General features: G+C 45.9%; 1 protein-coding gene across 2 annotated transcripts in view; it reads left to right on the forward strand.

Annotated features, from left to right (window-relative positions):
* Window positions 1-1,235: 1,235 nt before the first annotated feature.
* Window positions 1,236-27,240, forward strand: part of LOC147725937 (uncharacterized) — a 124,008-nt gene continuing 98,003 nt past the window's right edge. Inside the window, exons 1-2 of one of the 2 annotated variants that reach the window (XM_086962837.1) lie at window positions 1,236-1,327; window positions 5,735-5,820. In XM_086962837.1, coding sequence (XP_086818963.1) covers window positions 5,775-5,820 — 46 coding nt within the window. In that variant the 5' untranslated portion in view covers window positions 1,236-1,327; window positions 5,735-5,774. Of the gene's footprint in view, window positions 1,328-5,734; window positions 5,821-8,022; window positions 8,075-11,970; window positions 12,057-27,240 lie in introns of those variants that run through there. The other variant, XM_086962836.1, reaches the window with a different exon arrangement.

A 27,240-nucleotide genomic window follows, 5' to 3' on the forward strand; every position in this document is an offset into this window, starting at 1 on the left:
TCAGCCCCCCTCTCTTTATCTCACTCCTGCTGGTTCTTCTTCGTCCCCGCTTTCTCCCTCTGTCGCTGTTTCCCTTTTTTCTCCTCTGCCTTTTGTATTGTTCTCAGTCTTGCTCTCGCTCTAGGTTTGTGGAGGGAGATGAAGAGGGGGGGTCTCTATGAAGAGTGCCGTGGGCTCCACCTGCACGCGCCGTCTCAGACTGCGCAGGGAGTGCATGAACAACCCTGACATGAAGGGAGCTGGGGGGGGGGGGGGGGGGGGTGAGAGTCCGCCAGAGAAGGAGGGCTGGGGGGGGGCAATCTGGATAGATGGGATTATTAAGGGGAAATGATGCAGTGAGGTGAAGAGCAGATAAGAAACGTGCAAGAGTGGAGGAGGTCGACGAGTTGAATGGTGTGTGGAAGGGACATCAAAAGGAGATAAGGCGGGGAAAGGAAGGATAGAGTGTGAGGGGGTCTGAGGGGATATTATTGAACAGCTGGAGGGTCTGAAGAGGTCTGAAGGATCTTAAGAAAGGCACGAGCACTGTTAGGAAGAAGGAGAGCTGATCAAATGAGGAAAGACCGGGCGGGGAGAAGTGAAGAGACCCAGGGTGCAGGCAGTTGGAAGGAGGGATGAAGAAATGGAGGACTGAGGCATGTGAGTGATGTCATTATTAGTGGCAGGATGAGAGAGGGATTATATGAAGTGGAGCAAAGTAGAGTGAGGAGGAGGCCCCGAAGGAAGGTCAGGGTGAGACTGCGCTGCCGAAGGGAGAGGTGAAGAGAGCAGGGACCTTCGAGGGAGTGAGCACAGAGGCACAGTGAGATAGGGGAGGACACATGACAGAATAGGAAGGAAATACAAGGGAAATCAGAGGGAAGTGAGAAGGAAGAGAGGAGATGCGGAAAAAGAGTGTACGGAGAAGAGGGAAAAGGGGGCAGCCCGCCTAGAGAGGGATCAAAGAGAAGGAAGTAGGGCAACTTCATTGTTATCAGATGGATGTGAACAGACAGACGCTCACTGAGGCCCTGACCCCAGGCGCTGGGAATAAGTGAAGCCAGAGCCGCGAAGGCATGACAAGTGCGGGATAGGCCGAGGTAGCAGGGACGTGTTCCCTGTGTTTGTGTAATAAGCAATCAAGAGCTGTATTTTTTCGGGGGAAGTCCACGCCTTCCTTGCACCCCTCCCCTGCACTGCCTCATCCTCCGTGTGTGATGAAGGCACACCCTCTCCCTGCTTCCTCCTCATTTGAATTCCAGGCTCCTCATATCCCCAGGTCTGTGCACAGGGTCCGGGGCTTTGCAGTAAGGCGCAGGTGCTGCACAGAGCCCTCTCCAGGCATCAGGTAAGGAGCACACATGTGCAGGAACCGCTGCGCAAAGCCCAGCCATGTCCAGCCAGTGCTTAATTCGTGCCGGTGCTTTCTGGTGAGAAGCCTCTCCGGGAGTCAAGCGAGGAGCACACATGTGCAGGGGGCACCAGGGTCCTCTGTGATGGGCCAATGCCAGGGTCGCCCGCGCTCCGCGGCCATGAGAGAGGCAGGCACGGCCCTCCCGGGGGCGCCCGGCGCTCGCCCTATCATTCATTAGAAGAGATTTCACTGCAAAGCACCCTGCTCTGTTCGGCCGCACTCGGGAGATTCAGGGCTGATTCTCAAGAACATTAATGTCAGGCACAACCTGAAGCTGTTTCTAGACGTAACTTTCTTATAAGGAGGGAGAGTAGAATCATGGGGCAGGGGAGCACAAAATAGTATAGTAGGGTTGACTAAATTAACTAAATGATGGGACAGGAAAAAACAAATACGCGACGTGAAAAGCAAACATGCGGTTTAATACGGCGCTTTTACTAATTTGTAATGTTTACGCCGGTTAAGGTTGTGAGGGTAAAAATGTGGCCTCGCCAGTCCCAGTGTAAGACCGACTCACAGCAGCTGAAGGCGCCTGTCACTGCGCTGCGAAGGGGTCATCGAGGCGCCTCAACAGGCGCAGCAGCGGCTCAGCAACTTCAGATCCACCCCAGGAACGGGCTTGTTTTTGAAAAATCTTCAAATTGTGCACAATGTGATGCAAACATGTAAAGAGCTGTAACTTCATAATTACCGAGAAACCCCGCAGAATCCGATAAGTCCCGCGCAATGCTAGAGGCGAAAATTAAAGTATTCCAGATGGCGACCCCCAGCCATCCTAGCCACCCCAGCCACAGCAGCCACCCCAGCCACTCCAGCCACCCCAGCCACTCCAGCCACCCCAGCCAGCCTAGCCACTCCAGCCACCCCAGCCACAGCAGCCACTCCAGCCACTCCAGCCGCACCAGCCACACCAGCCACCCCAGCCAGCCCAGCCACAGCAGCCACCCCAGCCACTCCAGCCACCCCAGCCATCCTAGCCACCCCAGCCACAGCAGCCACCCCAGCCACCCCAGCCACTCCAGCCACAGCAGCCACCCCAGCCACCCCAGCCACTCCAGCCACCCCAGCCACAGCAGCCACTCCAGCCACCCCAGCCGCACCAGCCACACCAGCCACCCCAGCCAGCCCAGCCACAGCAGCCACCCCAGCCACCCCAGCCACTCCAGCCACCCAGCCATCCTAGCCACCCCAGCCACAGCAGCCACCCCAGCCACCCCAGCCACTCCAGCCACCCAGCCATCCTAGCCACCCCAGCCACAGCAGCCACCCCAGCCACTCCAGCCACCCCAGCTATCCTAGCCACCCCAGCCACAGCAGCCACCCCAGCCACCCTAGCCACTCCAGCCACCCCAGCCACCCCAGCCACTCCAGCCACCCCCAGCCACAGCAGCCACCCCAGCCATCCTTCACCCCATCCCCCCACACCCCCAGCCACCCTTCACCCCTCGCTGCTCCTCTCCCGGGCGAGCGCTGCGGTGCTTCCAGGTTATGGTAATGTGCCCGGCAAGGACATCTTTCCATCGAGCCGATTCCTCTTCCATAACCACAGACATTAAGCTTAGTGGATGCGATTCCCCATTCCTCATCCTTCAGTGCGAGGGTGTTTTGGGGCTCCATTGTGCGCACAATCAGGTGCGGTAAGTGCAGGGAGATTTTGTTTATGGATATCAACAACGTTCCATCTTTTTTGCTCTTCCAACCCTTCCGGGAGGCCCCACTGCACCTCCCACCCCCCTAGAGGCCCCCACTGCACCCCCCACTGCACCTCCCATCCCCTGGAGGCCCCAATGCACCCCCCACCCCTTGGAGGCCCCCACTGCACCTCCCACCCCCTGGAGGCCCCCACTGCACCTCCCACCCCCTGGAGGCCCCCACTGCACCTCCCACCCCCTGGAGGCCCCCACTGCACCCCCCACCCCTTGGAGGCCCCCACTGCACCTCCCACCCCTGGAGGCCCCCACTGCACCTCAAATTCCCAGGAGGCCCCCACTGCACCTCCCATCCCTTGGGTGCGCCCACTGTACCCCCCTGAAGGCCCCCGCCAAGCCCCGCCCCCCCCTTGCACAACGGCGGAATTTGTCGCGTGGCGAATGGGTTAACATGACTTTGTGACCTAAAAATCACACTGAGGTTTGCAGGGGTTTTGGGAGCTGCCCGCATTCTCCCCCTGCAGTTGTACGCAAAACACCTGAGCACACCAGTATCATTATTTCCAAAATCAGTTATATGACTATTTTGCAAAGCAATCAGTAATGTCTCAGCGCCCTATACGTTTTTTTGATCCAGAGGTTTTTCAAAGAGAGAAAGTAAATAGTCCAGACAGATCTTCTTGGGTTGAGGTCTGTTTTTAATTTCCACAATTTCACAAGAAGAAAACTGCAGCCGACGCGCGTTTCGCCCTCAGGGCTTTCTCAAGGCTGATTAATTGTTTCTCCAACCGTCTATGATTATGAAGATTCCCTTAGATTTGTCGCTCTTACTTGGATGGAAAGTATCCCGGATATTTGAGAAGAATTTTATGCAAATTATTGTTGCAGGTTTACGATCAAGAAGTACGAGTGGGCACCACGCTCTGTGCTCTAAAGATTTGAAAAGCGCACTTTTGCATTTATCAAGATCTAAATGGAACCTAAAACTACTTAATGGATGGAATTGGACCCTAGGATTAAATGTGAAACTCGAAAGAGGACAATTATTCTTATATGGGGCCACAACAATCATATTGATGATTGAAAAATAAGAGTGCAAACCTGCAACAATAATTTGCATAAAATTCTTCTCAAATATCCGGGATACTTTCCATCTAAGTAAGAGCGACAAATCTAAGGGAATCTTCATAATCATAGACGGTTGGAGAAACAATTAATGAGCCTTGAGAAAGCCCTGAGGGCGAAACGCGCGCCAGCTGCTGTTTTCTTCTTGTGAAATTGTGGAAATTAAAAACAGACCTCAACCCAAGAAGATCTGTCTGGACTATTTACTTTCTCTCTTTGAAAAACCTCTGGATCAAAAAACTTATAGGGCGCTGAGACATTACTGATTGCTTTGCAAATTAGTCATATAACTGATTTTGGAAATAATGATACTGGTGTCCCCAGGTGTTTTGCGAACATATGTATGACCTGGGTTCATCTGAATCCTGGTACTTATTGACACTTTGGTGGGTAGGTGTCATATACCTTATGAGCACCCTAGCCTTAGTTGCTTTCTGATATAAATTGATGCTTCTTACACAATTGGCTTAACTTTGTGATGTGCGGCTCAAGATAAGCAAACTCATTTAATCTATGTGCATTCTCCCTCTGCAGTGTACAGCTGAAACTGATAAGAACCCATCCTGAGAATACTGATATTGTCCCTACAGTTTTCTATAGGGATCAATGAGTGAATGAGTGAGCTTAGACAGTGAGGGAGATAGTGAACGAGTGATTGAGCTGTGTCAATCTATCAATCAGGATTCATAAAACGCAGCGAATCACCTGCGAGCATCTCGAGGCGCTGCAGTTGCAAACTGCTTCACGGGAAAGCAGTGAAAAACGAGGGAAAAGGCAGGAAAAAAACTCAGAAAAACAAGTGAGAGGAAGGAGAAAGCTGAAAACTGAGGCAGAAGCAGGAGAAAGCACTCAGAAAAACAGGAAGGAAGGAGAGTGTTGCAGCAGCGTGGGAGAGTGGGCCTGGGGCTTGTGCGGGTGTGGAGAGTGGTGTATTGTTGGTTTGTGTGAGGGGAAATCCTTCCTTTGCACAATATGAGAAACACCTCATATCCAGTTAACCCCTACTTCCACAGGTGAAACAGCGAGTGCACTGTAACTTCAGTACGTCCTCCACGCTTCTGTACGTTGCTGCGCTGACCTATGCCAAAGTGAAAGGTCAGGAATGCACTGTATTTAAGCAATACAGCACATTGCTGTCGTTTCTGCCTGCGCAGGCGCCTTTTTGGCAGCCTCGGGCCAACTTCTGAATACTTGCACCATGGTTCAAGGGTGCCTGCGTTGGATTCAGGATCATTTTTGTGCAGGAAGGGGCACCTTCCTGTACAGAACAATCATATGAGGCACTTTTGTCTTCCTATGTGTGCTGCAGATTGCAGAACAATTGGAAAGAGGAAAATTGAGTATCAATTAACATATTTCTCCTCATCATGCCTCTCCTGCTTGAATTATCAGCTGATATACTGTTATGGGCGAGTGAGGCACCGCACACAAGGAGGTTTGCATCTGTGAGTAGATGACCTATACTGGTAGTGAATGGACAGTTGGTCCAAAACCTCACACAACCTTTTCAGGCACCACATGTTTGACTGAACTCTCATCGAAATAAATTATTTTGAATGTGTTTCAGGATAAAGGATTTCTCCAGCTGTGTGAAGTAAAGCATCCCCATGGAGACCAGACTGCTGTGTTCCTTCTTTGTAGCCATGCTTACAGGTGAGAGTCATCACTATACGTGTAGAGCGAAGCGTATGTTGTTCACTCTTAGTAGGTTTCCTTCGGCTCGAGACAGTACAGGTATAACAACGTTGCAGGCGGAGTTACTGGGCGATCCGGAAGAAGAGAGGTGCAAACGCTGGACGTCAGCGGGCACATAGGGGTGCCAGAGCATAACCTCAGAGCCTAACCTGTAACCTCATGGGAGGTGCAGGAATCCGTGTCGGCGCCCCAGTAGTCCTTCGGGCGGTTGTGGGCCTGCGCAACCGGGGGTTTGCCTAGTCACGCCCCGCAATGGGCGTGTCATTATAATTATGGTAATTGTACAACAGTTGGGTGGTTCGCCACTGTGTTGTTTGGCTCAACAGGCGGGCAGGTGGCGAGAATGCAGCCTGCCCTAGGATCGCCCGTAAGCTAACCCACCGTCATTACATATGTTGTATGTAATAAACCTGCAGCAATTTTTACCCAAACCTAATACTTGTGTCTTTGTGTTATTTGCGGGTTTGGGCATGTGGGGCGGGGGTTCATGTGGCCCTGATGTGACTATACCACACACGTCCCCTTACCAATCATGTCTGTACCACGAAATGGCATCGTTAAGGCGTGCGTGGTACAGATGCAGTCGTGGTTGAGACTGCGGGGTTCAGGCATGCCTTGTCGTGGCGTGCATTGCACCATCATACAGCTGGCTGGAAAACCAGAAAAGAGCTGCTTCAGTGAGAGGGATTGGAGAGGTCGGCTCGGATAGTAGGAAACCCGCACACGACACACTTTCAATCCTATGAGCAAGCAGCGCTGTGCACCGGAAGCTGCCGATGCTGCCCTTGGAGGGGCTTTGAGCGGCATTTCCGTGATCCTGAAACCAGTGCCCCCGCGCTGCTCGATGCCGTCAAAGGTCTGGGTGCCCAGTGCCAGGCCTGGTGTGTCTGGATTCCACCCGCGCCTCCTTCATCCCCCCTCAGCCCCCCTCTCTTTATCTCACTCCTGCTGGTTCTTCTTCGTCCCCGCTTTCTCCCTCTGTCGCTGTTTCCCTTGTTTCTCTTCTGCCCTTTGTATTGTTCTCTGTCTTGCTCTCGCTCTAGGTTTGTGGAGGGAGATGAAGAGGTGGGGTCTCTATAAAGAGTACCGTGGGCTCCACCTGCACGCGCCGTCTCAGACTGCGCAGGGAGTGCACGGACAACCCTGACATGAAGGGAGCTGGGGGGGGGGGGGTGAGAGGCTGCCAGAGAAGGAGGGCTGGGGGGTCGGGGAAATGATGCAGTGAGGTGAAGAGCAGATGAGAAACGTGCAAGAGTGGGAGGAGGTCGACGAGTTGAATGGTGTGTGGAAGAGAGAGCAAAAGGAGATAAGGCGGGGAAAGGAAGGATAGAGTGTGAGGGGGTCTGAGGGGATATTATTGAACAGCTGAAGGGTCTGAAGAGGTCTGAAGGATCTTAAGAAAGGCACGAGCACTGTTAGGAAGAAGGAGAGCTGATCAAATGAGGAAAGACCGGGCGGGGAGAAGTAAAGAGACAGGGTGCAGGCAGTTGGAAGGAGGGATGAAGAAATGGAGGACTGAGGGATGCGAGTGATGTCATTGTTCGTGGGAGGATGAGAGAGAGTGTGTATCAAGTGGAGAAAAGTACAGTGAGGAGGAGGCCCCGAAGGAAGGTCAGGGTGAGACTGCGCTGGCGAAGGGAGAGGGGAAGAGAGCAGGGAGCTGCGAGGGAGTGAGCACAGAGGCACAGTGAGATAGGGGAGGACACATGACAGAATAGGAAGGAAATACAAGGGAAATCAGAGGGAAGTGAGAAGGAAGAGAGGAGATGCGGAAAAAGAGTGTACGGAGAAGAGGGAAAAGGGGGCAGCCCGCCTAGAGAGGGATCAAAGAGAAGGAAGTAGGGCAACTTCATTGTTTTCAGATGGATGTGAACAGACAGACGCTCACTGAGGCCCTGACCCCAGGCGCTGTGAACAAGTGAAGCCAGAGCCGCGAAGGCATGACAAGTGCGGGATCGGCTGAGGTAGCAGGGACGTGTTCCCTGTGTTTGTGTAGTAAGCAATCAAGAACTGTATTTTTTCGGGGGGAGTCCACGCCTTCCCTGCACCCCTCCCCCGCTCTGCCTCATCCTCCGTGTGTGATGATGGCACACCCTCTCCCTGCTTCCTCCTCATTTGAATTCCAGGCTCCTCATATCCCCAGGTCAGTGCACAGCGTCCGGGGCAGAGCAGGAAGAGGCACGCGCCGCGCAGAGCCCTCTCCAGGCATCAGGTGAGCAGCCACTCATGTGCAGGGGGCGCTAGGGATCTATCCGGGCATCAGGTAAGGAGCACACATGTGCAGGGGGCGCTAGGGATCTATCCGGGCATCAGGTAAGGAGCACACATGTGCAGGGGCCGCTAGGGATCTATCCGGGCATCGGGTAAGGAGCACACATGTGCAGGGGCCGCTAGGGATCTATCCGGGCATCGGGTAAGGAGCACACATGTGCAGGGGCCGCTAGGGATCTATCCGGGCATCGGGTAAGGAGCACACATGTGCAGGGGCCGCTAGGGATCTATCCGGGCATCGGGTAAGGAGCACACATGTGCAGGGGCCGCTAGGGATCTATCCGGGCATCGGGTAAGGAGCACACATGTGCAGGGGCCGCTAGGGATCTATCCGGGCATCGGGTAAGGAGCACACATGTGCAGGGGCCGCTAGGGATCTATCCAGGCATCGGGTAAGGAGCCCACATGTGCAGGGGCCGCTAGGGATCTTTCCGGGCATCAGGCAAGGAGCACACATGTGCAGGGGCCGCTAGGGATCTATCCGGGCATCAGGTAAGGAGCACACATGTGCAGGGGCCGCTAGGGATCTATCCAGGCATCGGGTAAGGAGCCCACATGTGCAGGGGCCGCTAGGGATCTTTCCGGGCATCAGGCGAGCCAGGGGCCTCTGCGGGAGTCAGGTAAGCAACCACTCATTGCACGAGCTGTGATGGGCCAATGCCAGGGCCGCCACCGCTCCACGGCGATGAGAGAGTCAGGCACGGCCCTCCCGAGGGCGCAGGGCGCTCGCCCTATCTATCATTCATTAGAAGAGAGTTCACTGCAAAGCACCCTGCTCTGTTCTGCCGCACTCGGGAGATTCAGGGGCTGAGTGTCCAGAAAATTAATTAGTATGACAGGCACAGCCCGACGCCGGTTCCAGACAGAACTTCCTTCACTGGCTCCACCCACATCCTCAGCTGGCTCCACTGAAAGCCACATGTAATACCCGATTTGAATTCCTACCTTAGTAATCTAAATTCAGTCACCACTGGCAAGAACGTAGTTCGGGGTGGACTAAAGTAATCAGTGAACTGGACAATACCATTTCCAACACAGCACCGGAGCTCTGGAACTATGGAACAAGACGAGGAAACTGTCCAGCACAGCACTTGGACTTGACTGCGGCGCAAGGAGAAGCAGTTCTAAAGCTATATGTAGAGCTGAAACAGGATGCTCTTTCATTTTGGATGAAAAACTGTAGAAAGGTTCTAGACCTTTCTGGAAGGTTAAAGATGTTTCTAGACTATTTTGGAACAAAGATTAAACCAAGGTAACAGAACTTTCTGGATGGTATTTAAAAATGATTTTACATTATAAATCTCCCTTGGTGATTTAAATGAACGTCTTTCTTCAAGATGTAGTCTTGCAGCATTTGGCCAGGCCTGAAGTGGCTCCAGCACAAAACAGCTGGATAAGGGACGGGATCCTCGGGCAGTGTGAGAATGTAGACTCGAGATAAAACCTGCTGTGTCTGGCCTCGCTGTATTTGCTCCAAAAGGCACAACAGAAATGCATCCTTAGCTTTCACTTCTGAATCTGGATGCCAAATGTAGAATATGGGTAGCTTGGTGGTTAGGAAAATGTTTAGGATGATATTGGCGTGCCTCGAGGTTCTGGAATAATAATTTAAAGTGGACTGAGATTGGGTGCAGTGCGGGTGCTTACCTAAATAGATTCTGGAGGGATAGAGATCACGGTTGTGTGCTCCTGCTACACGACTGGGGTAGAACTAAACAATCTGTCTCCCCGGGCCTGAATGACAGAGAACTCACAGTTACAGGGTAATTAAATAGAGCGCGAGAAGCACAGTAACGCGCACAGCGCCTACCCCCATCAGAACCAAAATCCAGCCCGCTGAGGCTGAGCCTGCCCAAATAAATCAGTGTGTGTCCTGCAGTCGGCAAGTGGCAGCACTGTCTGTCAGAGTCAACAGCACTGTACTGCGAAGATTTATGAATCTTCTCTTGGACTTGGACTCAGCCCATAGCTGCCAAAGTTTCGGATTGCTATGTGTGACGCTGTGACATTACGAGGGCTATGAGTGACACTTTATTGCGAGCAAAATCAAGCAATGAAGACAAGGAAAATATTTAAATATCAGCAATTACCCCCATTTGAACAATGAGAAACTCTAAGATCATCTTAAAACTTCTGTAAAACACCAGAAATGGAAGGGCACTAGACAGACACAGACTGTGTGACTACAGTTTTCAGTATCAGAGGGCAGGCAGGCACAGCAGCTGTTAAGAAGATGATATCATTGATCTGCTCATTCATGACCTGCGCTTACCTAAAAAAGAAAAATTAATAACATAGCAAGTGCAACTAGGTTGGTTATACCATCACTCACTCTCAGGCATTATTGGTTGCTAGTGCAATAAGATCAAAAAGAATGCTGGGAATTGCCAGCGCCAAACTCGGTGGTGTTTTGCTCTTAACATGCGATAGTGCAAATAACTGAATAAATACAAATTGCACTATCACAAAGTCCTAAAAAAAGTTAGACATTATTTATACAGGTTTTGCACATATTCAAAGAAAGAATGTTTAGATTTATGACACGTTGTGGTCACTCAAGTACTGAGCCCTTTCAAAAGAGAAAACAATTCCGTTTTTGGCAAAGAAAGATTTTTTTGCCAAGTTGGGAATGACCTAATGGCCGTTTTTAGAATACTCACGCAAAAAAAAGATTCCCAGTCAGGAGTGATAAACATCATGTGGAGAATCAAAATCAGGAAGATCAGAAATGCACTGGGCTGCAGAGACAGAGAATCCCTAGAATCTCTGTGCACAGAGTATCTCCTTAGTAGAATCCTGTCCTATCCTCCTCAGTAGATTTCTGTCTCCTGACAAGATCACTCCCTTAGATAGCCACTTCTTTGATGAGGTCCACGTTGGAGCACCATTACTAGAAAATAGAAACCTTCTCAGGGGTCCCACTGATACTTGGTCCTTTTAAACCAACAAAGAAGAAATTGGCACAGAAGCTGTAATATAAAAGTAACATCTTTAATAACCTCAAATGAGGGAGACTATGTCACACAGAAACCTTAGCAACTGAATGAGGCAGTCTAAGGAGTACAGAAAACAGAGGCCTTATATAAGCTTAGGGTTACATAGTCAGCATAAGACCAAGGGGAGGTCCTGGCACATGTAAGCATGCAAAATTACTAATATGGACATACAAGATCTGCTTGCTCAACAAAGTGGGAGGAGAGTTACTTCTCAATACAGCAGCAAAAATAGCCTGACAGTTCTATAAGAGCAGCAGGTGCATTCTACTAGCTAGGCCCTTCTGAGCATGTGCAAGGCTCTGAAGAGGGAAACAGCACATGGCGAGCGCATGGCTACCTGAAATGGCTGCCAAAATACAAAATGGCTTTCAGCTCATGCTAACAAATCCCTGCAATCTTTAACAATATGGCACATTCCTGTCCTTTCTGTCTGCGTGGGTGCCGTTTTGGCAGCCTAGGGCCAACTTCAGAATCCTTGCACCATGGTTCAAGGGTTGCTCCGTTGGAGGTAGGATAATTTTTGTGCAGGCAGGGGTACCTTCCTGCACAAAACAATCATATGAGGCACTTTTGTCTTCCTATGTGTTCAGCAGATTGCAGAAAAATTGGAAAGACTAAAATGGAGTATAAATTAACATATTTCTCCTCATCATGCCTCTCCTGCTGGAATTATCAGCTGATATACTGCTATGGGCAAGTGAGGCACCGCACACAAGGAGGTTTGCATCTGTGAGCGGATGACCTATACCGTCAGTGAATGGACAGTTGGACCAAAACCTTTTCAGGCACCATATATTTGACTGAATTCTCATCGAAATAAATTATTTTGAATATGTTTCAGGATACAGGATTCCTCCAGCTGTGTGAAGTAAAGCATCCCCATGGAGACCAGACTGCTGTGTTCCTTCTTTGTAGCCATGCTTACAGGTGAGAGTCATCTCTATCCGTGTAGCACTGTAGAGCAAAGCGCATGTTGTTCACTCTTAGTAGGTTTCCTTTGCCTCGAGACAGTACAGGTTTACCAACTTATCATTTGAGCAGGGAGTTGGACGTCTCCCAAGCTCCTGGCAGGGATTCGAGACACTGCTATGTTATGTTGTCAACATAATGTGATACAAGCAACCAGCATGAGCATTGAATGGATGGATGTCATAGGCAACAGCCAAACCCTGAGCAGGTACATGGAAGGCACCAAATGCAAATAATGTGTAGATCTACAATGACAGGCATGCCTGACTACATCATGGAATCAAGCCAAAGTATAGTTCAGCACCTGCATATGACCAGATTGCATAATCAGTTGAGACAGAAATCAGATCATTTCATTCCGGCTAAAGATATGTCCTTGCGCCTGGCACCGTAATGTTCACTTTGTTGAGCTATACTGTGTGCTAAAGGCATTCACCACATTCACACCTCAGATGGCATTTCCTCATCCTGATCATGTGTTGACTCTCCAGCTGTTCCCAGAGATCCCAGGATGTGTTAGAATGCTCTTTGGACACATTAAAAGCAGACTACAGACAGAAGGAGTGACTCCTAACTAATGACTACGGTAGGGCGCTGTATGTAATTGTGTTCTGGCCCCTGGGAGTGTGTCTGCATTAGCAAGCGACACAGTGCTCTCCTAACCACAGCTGGGGTCACATTTCTGAGCCTTAACCACCCTCCACACAGTTCAACAAGCAACACTCCCTTGGACTGCCAGGGTGTGGATCGCTGGAGCACTTTGAGTCATAACTTGGCTTGGTTATCTGGGTAATTTTACACCTTATTACAGGTGTGTGAGGAAGAGACCCCACCTGCAGCAGGGACACTGTTTCCAGGCACAGCAGACAAAGGTCTAAGGCAGCCTTTTCTAGCTTCATTTTGCCAGCCTCAAACATCATGCCACTGAGTGGTCATGGGTTGATACGCATCACATGTGGGTGTCAAAGGCTCTTTACTCTAAAATAACAAAGGGGAGCACTAAAATTAGAAAACGAGGCATCGCAAAACTAAAAGTCAATAAACATAGCTGTGCTGGAGGGCTAGCTCTTGGAAATTCCTCCCCTCAGACTCTTGTAGGGCGCTGTGCTCAATCCTGAGGGTACCTGTGCACAATGTGGTAAAGGCTCCTGAACATCTGCTCTTTGTTACTCAATATATCAGTGTCTCTCAGCCAAAGAGAAGCACTCAGAGGGCAGACAAGTATAAAGGCTCCTATCGATTGGTCTTATTGGGACCTCATTCGAACCCCCCAAAGTTTCCATCTCAAAACTTGGTACAAACCCAAGATGACCCTGTCCCTCCTGGTCCACCACCTCACCGTGCCACCCACCGCCCGGTCAAAACAGAAAGCCTCAAGGTCAAGCAAGAGATATCGCTGGTTACCTGTGAGTACACAACCCCAACGCCTCTCTAGAAGAACGCGCACTTTGATACAATCATGGCCATCATTTATTCACTCAGTAGCTCACTCTCAAGCCAAAAACACAATTTCCACATTTTGGCTACTTTGGAGAAAAGGTTTTAATAAAATGAACAAGAAGAAAAGAATAAGGGAGCTTTTTTAGGAAAAACATGAATGAAGTCAGAACACTAGGTCAAATGGATGGACTTGTAATTGAGGTACATTTGATGCGGAGGATGATTGGTGCTGATCACTCTTATATAAAACCAGATCCGTTCAGAGTCCTTATGCCTCGACTTACCCGAACATAGTCCTTTTGTATTTAAAAAAACGAATAGTATCATAGTGTCATGGGAGCTAGAGATGAATGAAGGATTACAAGAGTATTGGCAGAGTATTACTCGGTGGATTATGATATGCAAAAGGAGAGATGGAATAGAGATGAGAAGACAGAAAGAGAAGAGACAGAAAGAAAAAGAAGTAATGGAGGAAGGGTTGGGAGGGGGCGGTGAATGGGGATGGAATGTGGGGGGAGAGAGGAAGCTGGTGAGGAGATGTTTTACATTTTTATTCACCGCAAAGCAATTCAACAAACACATCAGGTAACACAATCTTGGAGCAAATTGAAATCCATTGTACACCTCACCTCCCTGGAGATGTGTGACAATATCTGCTGAGACCTTATCCTCTCCTAGTATATCATGAAAACCAGGATGAATACATTCTGCACTCCATTTTTAGGTTGAGCATTAGAGACCTCTTGAATATACTGTATGTGTGGTATAGGGAATCAGCATTCTAGACTTTGAACAAATGGGTGGGGGTGGGAGGTGTTGGAGTCTTCCTGCCTGGACTTCCAGCCTGCAGCTTGGTTAGTATTTCTTTGGACAGGGATGGGGTCAGGGTAGTTTTGAGGGCTGGGGAACGGGTGTTAGGGCTCAGGGCTGGGGTATTTTTTAGGCTGGTGTTGTTGTCGTTTTTAGTTCTAGGAATAGGTTTTAGGGCTCCGGGCTGGGCCTGGGGTGTTTTAGTGGCCGTGGGCGGAGTAGATTTAAAGGCTGGAGGCTGGGTTTTAGGGCTCATGGCAGGGGTGTTAAAGTTCCCTTGGTCGGGTTAGATTTAAGGGTTGGGGGCTGGGTTTTAGGGCTCAGGGTGTGGGGCTGGCGTGTAACCTTTACCAGTCATTTATCTTTACCGATCATCCCTTTACAGCAAAATACATTGTGAAGGCATGCTTGGTAAAGGCATGTGTGGTAAAGACGCGGTCGTGGTAAAGATTGCGTTGTTAATGCATGTGAAGTAATCGCATGCGTGGTTCTGTCATACAACCCTTTTTCTCTGTTCAACTTCCTGTATTTAACTGTCTTGATAGAAAACGACCAGTAGAGGTCAGTAAAATACCAGAATTGCTTTCTGCTTGTTCAACTGCCTCTATTTAACTGTCTTCGTAGAAACCGACCAGTAGAGGTCAGTAATATATCAGAATTGCTAACTGTATTGATAGCAAACGACCAGCAGCGGTCAGTAAAATACCAGAATCACTTTAGCATTCTCTAGATTCCAGGCCATAGAAATTGTCTTCCACGAGCACCCGTAGACAATATTTTTTTCAAATCTTGTATTTTTAGTGATATGTCCACCGAAGGCCCTGATTTCATATTAAAAGCAGAGCTTTGGACTATATCATTTGCCGCTGAAAGGCAATATTTCTCTCCATGTGTTCCCATACCTTACTTGTCATACAGTTTGGTTCTTACTTTCCCTCCATGTTAAAGAAGAGTAGACGTTTCAGCACCCAGGCTTATGTGCTGCATAGCTAAATACGTATAAGGTCCCAAAGGTGAGACTGATTGCATTGCAAATGCTTGCTAAAAAATAGGAGTAGGAATACTTTCATTACTCAGCTCTACCACCCTCACACAGACACCACACATCTGCTGAAGCCACAGAGGAGGCTGTTCCATCTGCTACCTCACCCCAAGCCCTGGAACAGCCTTCCCTCCACCTCTAGACATTACCCCCAATGGCAGAATTCTAGAAGATACTCAAGACCTGGCTCTTTGACTAAGCCATGCAACATAGCACCTGGCTATCCTCAAGGGTGATTGGTAGTGCTATACAAATACGGCTTGATTGATTGTTTAATTGAGTATTCCCTTAGTCCCTAGAATGAGATGAGGTCCAACTCAGCAACACAATTGGCCCGGTTCACAGAACTAACTTAAGACAAAATCCTAAATCTCCGCCACCGGCCAGAATCCCCACCTCTGGCCCAGAAGCTCCGCCTCTGGGCTGGAAGCTCCGCCTCTGGGCCGGAAGCTCTGCGCCTCGGCTGGAAGCTCCGCCTCCGGGCCGGAAGCTCCACCTCCGGGCCGGAATCTCCGGCCCGAGTGCAGACGTAAAGTTAATAGTCATAAATCCATTCTGTGAATACCAAAAGTAGTAAGTGCATTCTGTGAATACCAAAAGTAGTAAGTTTAGGATTTTGTCTTAAGTTAATTCTGTGAATCGGGCCCATTGTGTTTAAAAATCACCCCATTGGCCACCCCTCCTGTGCAGTGTAGTAAAACACTGCTATCTGTATAAGGTTCCCAAAAATGGATCCATGATTTATAAATATCCAACTGCTCATTCATTACATATGTTCTACGCAGATGGCAAATTACTAAATGGCTTGCTGAATTAGAGTAGCACGTCAAATTAACTCTGAAGAGCCATAATAGGCCAGCCTGTATGAATACTTTCCTTTTATTTGAAAGGATTGCATTTGCCCTCTTTTTCATTTGTTTTCTGGAAGAAGCACTGTGATTCGTTTAAAAAAAATCCTTGTTTGTTAAATTTTGTCTGTCTCTAGTGATCCCAGATTAAATATTTTTACTGCTATAGTTTTTACCTTTTGAACTTCTGAAAGTCCATTGTCACCCTTACCTTTGACAATTCAGTAGGAGAACACATTTTTTTAATTCCTGTGCTTTCGGTTTCCAGATATGTTCAATGAAATTGACTTGTTATGGTGACCAAAGTGGTGCTTTTGGTTTCCTTCCATTTCCTGCTCTCTTCCTATATTGTCCTCTTGGGATACCCAACAACAGTTCACTCTTTGTTTCTATGCAACAAACCAGGTTACTGCTCTCCATCAAAGAAGAACACCACAGTTCTGCACATGACACCAGCAAGACCTGTAAACTGGCTGCTCCTATTTAGAACATAACTTTAATCTAAAAGTATTTATCTGGCCATCTCGTTTAACACTTGTATAAAGATTATTCCCTTGGAAAAACATCAAAGACACATTATTTTTCTACCACAAATGCAACGGCCAAAATGGTAAGGATTTAAAGGCTTAAATTGTATTTGTGAACCCTTGCCAGAATATCCTGTACCAAGAACTGACTATAAAGATAGAGATAATAGCAGATGATCCTGACATTTATCAGATCCGTCAGTGATCTGCTTCCTTCCATGCGCAGCTCTGCCTGGTAGCTGTTGCTCCTGACCCTAGCTTGTCTGCAAGTTCGAGGCCCGCCCTGGTAATCTAGTAAAGAGCTTTTCAGCTCTACTGCTGCTCAGCCCTCTGTCTCTCTGCTTCTGCATTTAATTTTTCCTTCATTTTTCTCCGTATTTTTCTTGTTTTCTTTTTTTTTTTTTACATTTTTCTGCCTTTCTGTCTTTTTCTATTCCTGAACTTTGCACTGTCGTGCCATTTGTCACTGTTTCCTTGCCCCTGCTCACCCCTGATGGTGCTGCCACCTCTAGCATCACTCTCCTGCTTCCTAATTCCCAGCTGTCCAGCTCACCTCCTCACAGTACTTAATACTCCTACCTGTTCACGTGTATGTGTCGGCTCCTCCCCTCCTTCTTGCCCAGGAAGACCCATCAGTATGTAGTTTAATGCAGATGCAGCTGACCGAACAGTATTTGTGGCTCTCTGAAAGGCATGCACACAGTGTAGCTGTCACCCTACCCGAGACATTTTTTGGAGACAGACTGTGAGGCATACAAGAGAGCTAAGAGCAGAGAAATGTAAACTTTCTAAAAACTGCATTTCTAGATTAGTAATACCAGACACAACTTTACCAATGAAGAGGATTTGTCATCACCAATTCAATTTTATAGAACACTAGCAGCCCGCCCCAGCGTTGCCTGGAGCAGAAAGGGGCTGGGGGCAGTACACCTGCTCCCGTCCCGACCCCCTCCCGCACCGACTCCCTCCGACCCCGACTCACTCCTGCCCCCTCCCGCCCAACTCACTCGCGCCCCCCTCCCGCCCCAACTCACACGCACCCCCTCCCGCCTGACTCACTCGCGCCCCCTCCCGCCCCGACTCACTCACGCCCCCCTACCGCCCGACTCACTCCCGCCCCCCTCCCGCCCCGACTCACTCACGCTCCAACATTTTCCTTTACTGCTGCCTCCTTCTTGCCTCCCCTTGCATCACACAGTCTCGCACTGAACTTTCCCTTTACTTACCTGTGCCGCTGCTCCTCACTGCACAGCCGCTCGTCAGTGCACCGCCGCTCCTCCTTCATCGTCATCACGCACGTCGCGTCGCGGTCATCACGCACGTCGCGGCCAGCACTAGGTCCCGGCCGCGCTACTTTCAGGGGACTACTTTGTTTACAAATTGAATTTTTTTATTTACTTTTTATTTTTATTTATATAGCCTATGTCCATCTACACACCCTGACATTTTCATAGATGTATCGGGTGTGTAGATTGGCGCTGTGGATCCCGAGTTTACCTGGCCAAAAGGTTCAAGTTCTCTCTTTATAATAGTAGTATAGATAAAGCAGCTACTCCTTTGCAATCAGGAATTAAACCTAAAAACCTATCAGAGGAGCAGGCCTCACAGTAGTAAAAACAAACTTGGGTGGTTGTAACCACCAGGACATGTAAAAAAAAGGTACAAGTGGTACCTTTCACTTACACAGCACCATGGACTTAGGGCACCCAGTGCTTATCTAAGAGGTGACTGAAATTTAATAAAAAGGGAGTTTATGTTTTGGCAAATAGTTGTAAATGCCAAGTGAAGGTGGCAGGAAACTGTGCTCATAAACCCTATAGCGGCAGGCCTGAGACAGATTTGAAAGGCCACTTCTGTGGTTGGCACAGTCAGTGCTGCAGGCCTACTAGCTCAGAAGAAGAAACAAGGAAACCCTTGTAGTCAAAAAGGGACCAAGGGCAGTAGGTATTTTTAAGAGACAATGGTCGCTTACTGTTGAAATCAAAATATTTAACCACAATATTACAATCAAGATTGGGCCTATTTTTGTCTAAATTGATTGCTAAAGGATTTTATTAAGAAATTACTCAAACAAATCAAAACATGAAAAGGTGAGTGAGCAGTACTTGACAGGGTAGTTGGAAATCAGCCGATTTCCTTACTGCAGGCAGGTGACTTAAAAAGTGACTTTAAATATGAAAATGCAAATTAACAGAAGTCACAATCAGAAAATACATCTTGTACTCCACAATTATTTAGAATTACAATTTAGAGTTAAGATGTAAGTGTTGACGACGTTTCGATCCCCAGTAAGGTTATGGGATCATCATCATGACTGAACATGAAAGCAAGTGCATGGGAAGTTGCTTCGTGCTCAAAGGGCAATGAGGTCTAATAACCTGCACCAATGTGAGCCATCACGGAGTGACCAGAGTAAGGAGGAGTGGAGAAGCCTGAGGGTAAATTAATTGAAGGACTGATCCGAGTTAGCCAAGGGAAGGGTTCCCGTAGCGCTGGGAGGGGCGCACGATGGAAGCTGGGTGGTTGCCGCTGGTAGGAGAGGCCAGAGAGGGCCGAGGCCTGGATAATGACTCCAGGAGATATGCAATTGAAGGGATTACCCAATCCAGTTTGGAATAGCACCCCGGGGTGCTGGCCAGGCCGCACGTGGAGTGCTGGTTCGGGAAAAAATGTCCAATTTGGGTCGAGGGCGGGAGCTGGCAGGAAGGTAATGCTGGGGAACGATGACTGCAATAGCATATTTAGGCAGGCAGTGAGGGCAGCATGCCATAAGTGAAGCGCTAGTGAGTGAGGCTCAGCGGTCAAGGCTCTGTGGTAGAGTGACGGGAGGTTTTGGTTTACAGGTCCAGGGTATATGGTATGCTACTTTACGAGGGACTAATAGGTGAACCAAATATACCAATCATGGATAAACCAATTGTCATCACATGTAGATAAGAACACATTCACTTTAGCACTGGTCGGCAGTGGTAAAGAGCTCAGAGTCTTAAAGTCAGAACAAATGAAGTCAAAAACAGAGGAGGAGGAAGGCAAAAGTTTTGGGGTAACCCTGCAGAAAGGGCAATTTCCATAAAAAGTGACCATTCAGTCAGCACATCAGGAGTTAAGCATAAAAAAAAGGTTTGGGGAATCACATATTAGTGCCAAGTGAAAAGTAAGTTAGGACCTTCCCTCCCTTATTCTTTTGGAGTCATGTGACCCATCTACACTAATTTGGTGAGCTCAAAAATAGGAGGGTCAAAAAATAAAATGTCCTCATGCATTTTCCATAGACTGTTTTAGGCATTGCCATGGAAAAACTGCTGAATAATCCATTTAGTTGTTTTTGAAAAATAAAAGTACAAACATATGCGTATATCTGGATCTGAGGGACTAATGCAAGAATCCTGCGGGAACACCAATTCAAAGTCAGAGCTTTTTCATTGTCTCAGGGAGCTTTTCTTTTCCCTTGGGCAGTCAGACTCCTGCGGGAGCGAGCAGTCTTCTTAGCTGTCAGGAACATGAGAAACATTTTGCAAGCAGTCGTGACAAGACTCATGAACTTAGTCCCCTGCTCTGAAGGTAAAAACAAAAACAAGCATTTGCAATGCAAAGGTTTCGCATTGCTGAAAGGTTGATCTAACGGTGTTGCAAATAATAATGTTTATTAGTTTTCTTATGGTAACAAATATCCCAGCAGTAGCAAAAGTAAGAGTACAGAACCTTATGTGGCCAATACAGGTAAAATTACATCTCCACAGGGACACCTAGTAACAGCCTGTGGTACAGTATCCTTTTCTTGCTTTGTGGATTGTATTTTATTACTTATGCTACTGCTGGGATATTTTTTAACAATAAAAGAAAGCTAACAAACATTAACATTTGGGGAGTAAAGCAGTAATAAAACCCTTGCCTTACACAAATGCAGATGCAAACTTCCTTTTATGAGGTCTGCGGGGTCCATCAAAGTAAGAAATTGGCTTAAGCGCGGCTGGCATTGGCTTGCAGGGAGTGGCACACCGAGGGCCAAGAAGCTCCCGCCCCCAAGCTTAATTAGGCAATCATTTAGAGGTTGGCAGATGGCCACTTGACCAAAACTCCAAACATTGATTCAGGAATCTATTGAAATGGTAACAATTTAGCCCATGAAAGGTCCAATTTTGACCTTCATTTAAAGAGTAGGCATACGCCACTCTTTTGCACAGAACTCACCTGGTCCTGAAGAAAGCCGTACCGACCCTATGGGCAAGAAGGCTGAAACATGTCGACCATTGTTTGAACACTAGAGGATGGAATATGTGTGAAACCTAATCATTTCTCAAACGTATTCTGACATATCCTCCACCGCCAATTCAATCCCGGACAATAAAATCATATTCTTCCTGGCATGATTGGATTGTTTTTAAGATATTCACCCACACATCACCTTTAATCACTGATCACTACTGTTTTAACCTAGGGTGTTCTCCTCCAGGCGGAGGGTGCATACCAACTGACCCCATGATTCTGCACCGACGTGTAAACGAAGGCGGAGAATCAAGATATACCGCCCATACCACCATTACTACACGTGTATGAGGGTCTTTTACCAAGGGTCATTCTAGTTAGAACTGTACCCAGGTTACACAGGACAAGTGATCCCCCCCCCCTTTTTTGATTAGCAGTCAGGAATCTACCAGCATTTCCAAAAAGAGTTTTGAATGGGACTCTAGCCTAGATTGCAAGCCCATCAATTTTCTGGAGCAGCGATTTAGCATGTCTGAATTTGAAACTATATTTTTAACAAGCTGCAGGCGGGATAGAGAGGGTTTAGAAAGGGCCAAAGAAAGTGCTAGACTAGCAAGGAACAGACTGTTAAACATCACTTTGCCCAGTAAAAGCAGATGGAGTGAACAGTCTCAGACTTGTGCATCATTGAACATAAGCCAAAGGTCCTTACCACACACAAAGGGCAAATGAAAGCTCCCATGTCTTCATGACTAGACCCCTCACCCACGCAGTCACTGCTTTCATTACAACAGCCAGATCCAGCTCCCATCGCCAGTGCTTTGAAGATGCACCCAGATCACACAACAGTTATTGACACACTATTGAGGTCCTGCTGTGCCTGAAGTGTTGATGATTTCTAGATCTACTTTAGGTGACACAAACGAAGAAATACAAATGCACCATGTGTGATCATTATGTGTGAACGCTTACATGGTTTTTAAGTCGGTGGTGTTTGTCAGATTAGGTCTAAGCTTTGAAACTGCCAGCAATATATCAAAATGGATAAGCAGCATGTGGTGCAAGCCAATCAAGAGACACGCTACACAAATACACATTGATGATAAGGGAAAATCTTGCCCGTTCAGCACCTAGTTATCCCACAATGGTTAATGGTAGTGGAGACATATCTAGCTATTTTCTTCTTTATCTTTTCTCATTCTTTTCCTCTCAAACTCTTTATATCAAATTATTTTTCCCGTTAATGGGTTGACATATAGTGAGTGGTTCACTCTTTGGTTTTCTGATGTAGCTCAACACTTGGTGACGGGTATTTGGTGACATAGATTAATTGTCACAAACCTTTGTGGTTTATAGGTTAAGTTTTAATGTAATTGTGTTACTTATGTCTAGTGGTTACGTTAATCCATGAAAAGTACTGTGTATGACCCCCTTTTGGGGGCTTAACTATGTAAATAGGACCCTTGTGCAACACTTACATATATTTTGGTTATTTGCACCCTGTTTAGGTTTTCATTAACTAGGTACATGGCTTCCTGATGAAGGCGTACTGCCGAAACGCGCGTAGGATCTAAAATCTTCAAATCCATGCTAGAAATGAATGTCTTTTCCATTTAATGAACTAAGAATCTGTATATACTTTTGTGTGCATGTTTAATCAATTCCAACATTATAATATCTATTGTCAACACTGTGAAAATAAGAAATAGAATCATAGCACATTGTTAGGATGTTCAATAGGGAATAGAATCACAAAAGTTAAACGCTACACATTGGGGCATATAACCAAGGGCTAGTATCACCGCTTTCTCGGCGAATTGTGCTGAGAAAGCGGCGATAAAGCTAGAGCCCTATTACCAAGGGCATTTTAAAGCCTGGGCAGAGCCCACTTTGCATGTCATTAGCGATGTTTATCGCCGACTTGGTAATAGGGTGTTCCCACCTCCAACAACATTTTACATGTGGTTGGATGTGGGAACGTCCACTTTGCATGTCATTAGCGATGTTTATCGCCGACATGCAAAGTGGGAGTTCCCACGTCCAACCACATGTAAAATGTGGTTGGAGGTGGGAACACCCTATTACCAAGGCAGGCGTTGGGAGACAAAAACCTGTGATAAACTCATTTATCTCAGGTCTCCCAACGCCTGCTCCAACCAGGCATTAGGCATTGTTAACATGGGGGTGTGGATCATAAAGCTGAATCCACCCCCCCATATTATCAAGGCCCACATTAGCGCATGAAAACAATGTTTGTTTTCATGCGCTAATGTTCCATATCGCCGACTATCGCCGGATTTCTAATCGCCTGCCTGATGCGCAATGATATTTGCGTGCTAATTAGGCGATGAAATCCGGTGATAGCCGATGATACGGAGATGTGCGTTGTGCATTTTGCAACGCACACATCGGTAATATGCCCCATTGTTTTGTAGAGTTTAAATCTATTAACACCTTGGATGCTTGAGATAATCTTCTTCTGTGCTGGACCATAATGGAAATGGGTGTGGTCATGACGAGCTCAGCTCGTCATGAGCACACGAGCACCGTGCCTCATGACTAGCTGAGCTCGTCATGAGCACGGAAGGTTAACTTGTATAGACATTCAGGGGCATATTACCAACCATTAGCAATAGTTATCGCTAACTAGGCTTAGCAACGATTTTTTTATCGCTAAGCATAGCCAGAAATAATCGCTGCGATAACGTGCTATTAGCAACCTTTAGCTCCAAAGCGATACATTTTCTGGCGATAGCGTGAATATCGCTGGGAATACAGCGATATTCACGCATTAGCGACGAAATGCTTTTAGCCATGTTCTCCACCTCCCATTGGATAACATGGTTAAGAACAGGTCAGAGCAGGCGTTATTTTTTGGTGATAGCGTGAATATTTCCATCGCTACGCCTGCCTTGCTAATTGGCGATAGGTCGCTAACAGGTTGGGTACGCCCACTTTGCATGTCATTAGAGATAAATATGGCTGACATGCAAAGCGGGACCAACCGCTCGCTATCGCCTAAAAGCTGTCGCTAACTGCTGTTAGCGGCAGCTTGCTAATAGAGCGATAGAATTATCGCTGCTTAGCGGCCGGAAACGGCCACTAAAGCGGCAATAATTGCCTATCGCCCTGCTTGGTAATATGGCCCTCAGTGTTCTAGACAAAGAATATAAACAATTAAAAAATAATAAAAAATATTTTTCTCTATATTGAATCTGACATGTGCATTTATATTACATTGTGTATGTAGTCTAGGTCCAGGAACCACATTCCACTATCATAAATCTGTTCTACTTACAACTGATTTACTTGCCCTGATTTAGGAAAATTAGTCAGAGGTACCCTTATCTTTACATACAAAGGCTCCAAATATATTCACGCGTGAATTACTACTGTATACTCACAGGTTCGTGCAACATACATCTTAAATAGTAAGATAAAATGTACAATAAACCAGTCTGTTATAGTTTTTTTTTAAATTTAATTTCTTTATTAGATAGAGACCACAGGTACAAAAATAACCAAACATTCGATTATAGTGGGTTATACAATGCAGCATCGGATCATAGAGATTACAGATATATACAAGATGTTTGAGACTAGAGGACAACTTATGCTACTGAAAAATAAACTGTTCCTTTATATCATTCATTGCTTGCATTGACAAGATCAAGTCAAAATAGCAGCGTCAAGACACCTACATTAAATCCTACCAAATCACATGCAAATAAATGACTGATCAATTTATATTAAATTGTCCTTAGATGATAATAAAGTAAAAAACAAAAAACAGAAATCAAAAAAAAGGACAGAAGCCATGTAGGTACACTAGATAGCTTAACCTCACAATCTTATATGTCCATATATGCCCTAACAGCGCCCCATATTGCCTGCCCCAGTGCTTTTTTCCGCCTCCCCTTCAAAATATACAGATTGTATTCCATATTATACATAAAGAGAAAGCGAGTTCTCCACACATCAAATGAAGGGGCCTTAGTTTGTAGCCACGCTGAGGCAATGCACAACCTTAGCACTGCTGATGCAATGAATATCAAATAACAAACTTCATTACCGTGATCTGTACGCAATTCATCTGTATCTATACCCAACAAAATCTGACTTGTTGAAAGTTGTATAGGAACACCCAGAATCTCGGATAGAAACCCGTTTGTGTGTCTGAACAATTCTAATAATTTTGTGCGGTGTACAGACAAAATATCGACTCCAAAATATCGACTGGACATAATATTGAGTTTTAAATATAGACTGGACATAATATCGACTGGACATAATATCGACTACAAAAATATTGTTTTTCAGGTAAGTGAAGTAATATCGACTGTATAAAATATAGATAGCAAAAATATCGAATTTTTAATAATATATAATATTTTATAGTGTATTTTTATGTAATAATATGTGTGAATAGTGTGTATTAATGTTATAAAATATTTTATTAAATGAATTTTGTTTTTATAATAATTGCGTAATGTAATTCTGTAGCGGGTTGTGGGTTTATAGGGGAATAGGGTGGGAAGTAATTTAATAATAATTAATTAATTAATATATGTTTGTTAATATTTTTAATTAATAATTAATTGATAATTAATTAATATTAATTAGTTAATTAATTAATATAATTTTGAACATATTTTGAATTAGTAATTAATTGTTAATTAATTATTTGTAATTAGTTAATTACATTAATTAGAGTAAATTTTTAATATATTTAATTTTGTGTTATTTTTAAGTAATTAATTTGGAAAAAATAATATTAATTATTAAAATAATTACAGCTAATGTTCTAATATATTTACTTTATTGTTATTGTTAATTAATAATTAATTGGTAATTAAATAATATTGATACATTTTGGGTAAAGGAGCATTTTTAGGGTTCAGAGTCAGTTTTCAGTTTTAGGGTAAAGGGGTATTTTTGGGGTTCAGGGTCAGTTTTCAGTTTTAGGGTAAAGGGGTATTTTTGGGGTTCAGGGTCAGTTTTCAGTTCATGGGTAAAGGGGTATTTTTAGGGTTCAGGGTCAGTTTTCAGTTCATGGGTAAAGGGGTATTTTTGGGGTTCAGGGTCAGTTTTCAGTTTTTGGGTAAAGGGGCATTTTTAGGGTTCAGGGTCAGTTTTCAGTTCATGGGTAAAGGGGTATTTTTATGGTTCAGGGTCAGTTTTCAGTTCATGGGTAAAGGGGTATTTTTAGGGTTTAGGGTCAGTTTTCAGTTCATGGGTAAAGGGGTATTTTTAGGGTTCAGGGTCAGTTTTCAGTTCTTGGGTAAAGGGGTATTTTTAGGGTTCAGGGTCAGTTTTCAGTTTTTGGGTAAAGGGACATTTTTAGGGTTCAGGGTCAGTTTTGGGTTTTTGGGTAAAGGGTTATTTTTAGGGTTCAGGGTCAGTTTGGGGTTTTTGGGTAAAGGGGTATTTTTAGGGTTCAGGGTCAACTAATAAGATTGTAAAAAATTATTTTTATTATTTTCATTTATTATTTAATTATTATAATTTAATTTAAGTAGTTTTAAGTATATTTTAGTAATTTAAATTTAATATTAATTTAATTTAACACTGTTTTTAATAAAGTCGATATTTTTTACATCTATATTATTGTTAACGATATTTTGTACTCGATATTTTTGTACTTACCTGTTTGTAGATACAAACTCGATATTTTGACTGTCGATATTTTGTCCACGATATTCTGGCAAGTCGATATTGTGTCCGTCGATATTATTTCAGTGATCCATTTTGTGCAAGTACCAAAGATATGCACTACATCAGCATGTAAAGTATTACATCTAAAACACTTTGCATCTGGGTCTCCCCCCCACTTTGCAATTTTATCAGGCGTACGATAAAGATAAAACAAAGTCTTATAATGTTGTGTCTTCAAGTTGGCGGACATAAATAACCGGCCAGCCAGTTCAATCGAGAGCTCCAATGGTATTTCAGGGTTCCTTAATCTTTCTTCCCATTTTATTCGGTGTGATTCCAAATCATTGGGCATTGCCTCTATAATTATTTTATGCAGTGCCCCGATGCGTGCGCGTCTTTTATTTGCCTCAATAAGAGGATTAGCCACGTTCACTATGTTCAATTTAATAAGATATCCACGCAGCTGCAGATACTTGAAAAAGTGCAAAGTAGACAACTGATATTGTTCCTTCACTTGGGGGAAAGATTTTAACCCATCTGTATTATAGAAATCTCCAACTGTTATTAAGCCTCTTAAGCGCCAGTTAACCACTATGCGTTCCCAGCAAATACTG

This window comes from Lissotriton vulgaris, chromosome 3_1, assembly GCF_964263255.1.
Source record: "Lissotriton vulgaris chromosome 3_1, aLisVul1.2, whole genome shotgun sequence".
Taxonomy (NCBI): Eukaryota; Metazoa; Chordata; class Amphibia; order Caudata; family Salamandridae; genus Lissotriton; species Lissotriton vulgaris.